The 206-nt window shown below is 51.9% G+C and overlaps 1 protein-coding gene across 2 annotated transcripts in view; it reads left to right on the top strand.

The window, feature by feature from the left end:
* The window catches only part of SPTBN1 (spectrin beta, non-erythrocytic 1), a 128,254-nt gene that overhangs the window by 117,828 nt on the left and 10,220 nt on the right, over positions 1-206 (top strand). Inside the window, exon 31 of one of the 2 annotated variants that reach the window (XM_006778594.2) lies at positions 56-119. In XM_006778594.2, the coding sequence (XP_006778657.1) occupies positions 56-119 (64 nt within the window). Of the gene's footprint in view, positions 1-55 lie in introns of both variants that reach the window. The other variant, XM_006778595.2, reaches the window with a different exon arrangement.

The raw sequence follows: 206 nt of genomic DNA, 5'->3' as shown, positions 1-206 counted from the left end.
CCCTCTTCTCCTTTTCTTCCCCCTCCCCTGACCTCTTTCCCCCTTCACCCAACAGGGATACTTCGAAAGGAGAGCAAGTTTCCCAGAATGGTTTGCCGGCTGAACAGGGATCTCCACGGGTTAGTTACCGCTCTCAAACCTACCAAAACTACAAAAACTTTAATAGCAGACGGACAGCCAGTGACCAGCCATGGTCCGGACTGTGA

Source organism: Myotis davidii, unplaced genomic scaffold, assembly GCF_000327345.1.
Source record: "Myotis davidii unplaced genomic scaffold, ASM32734v1 scaffold6, whole genome shotgun sequence".
NCBI classification, from domain to species: Eukaryota; Metazoa; Chordata; class Mammalia; order Chiroptera; family Vespertilionidae; genus Myotis; species Myotis davidii.
Note: the sequence above shows the minus strand (reverse complement) of the source record. Positions and strands in the feature narration are given on the sequence as shown.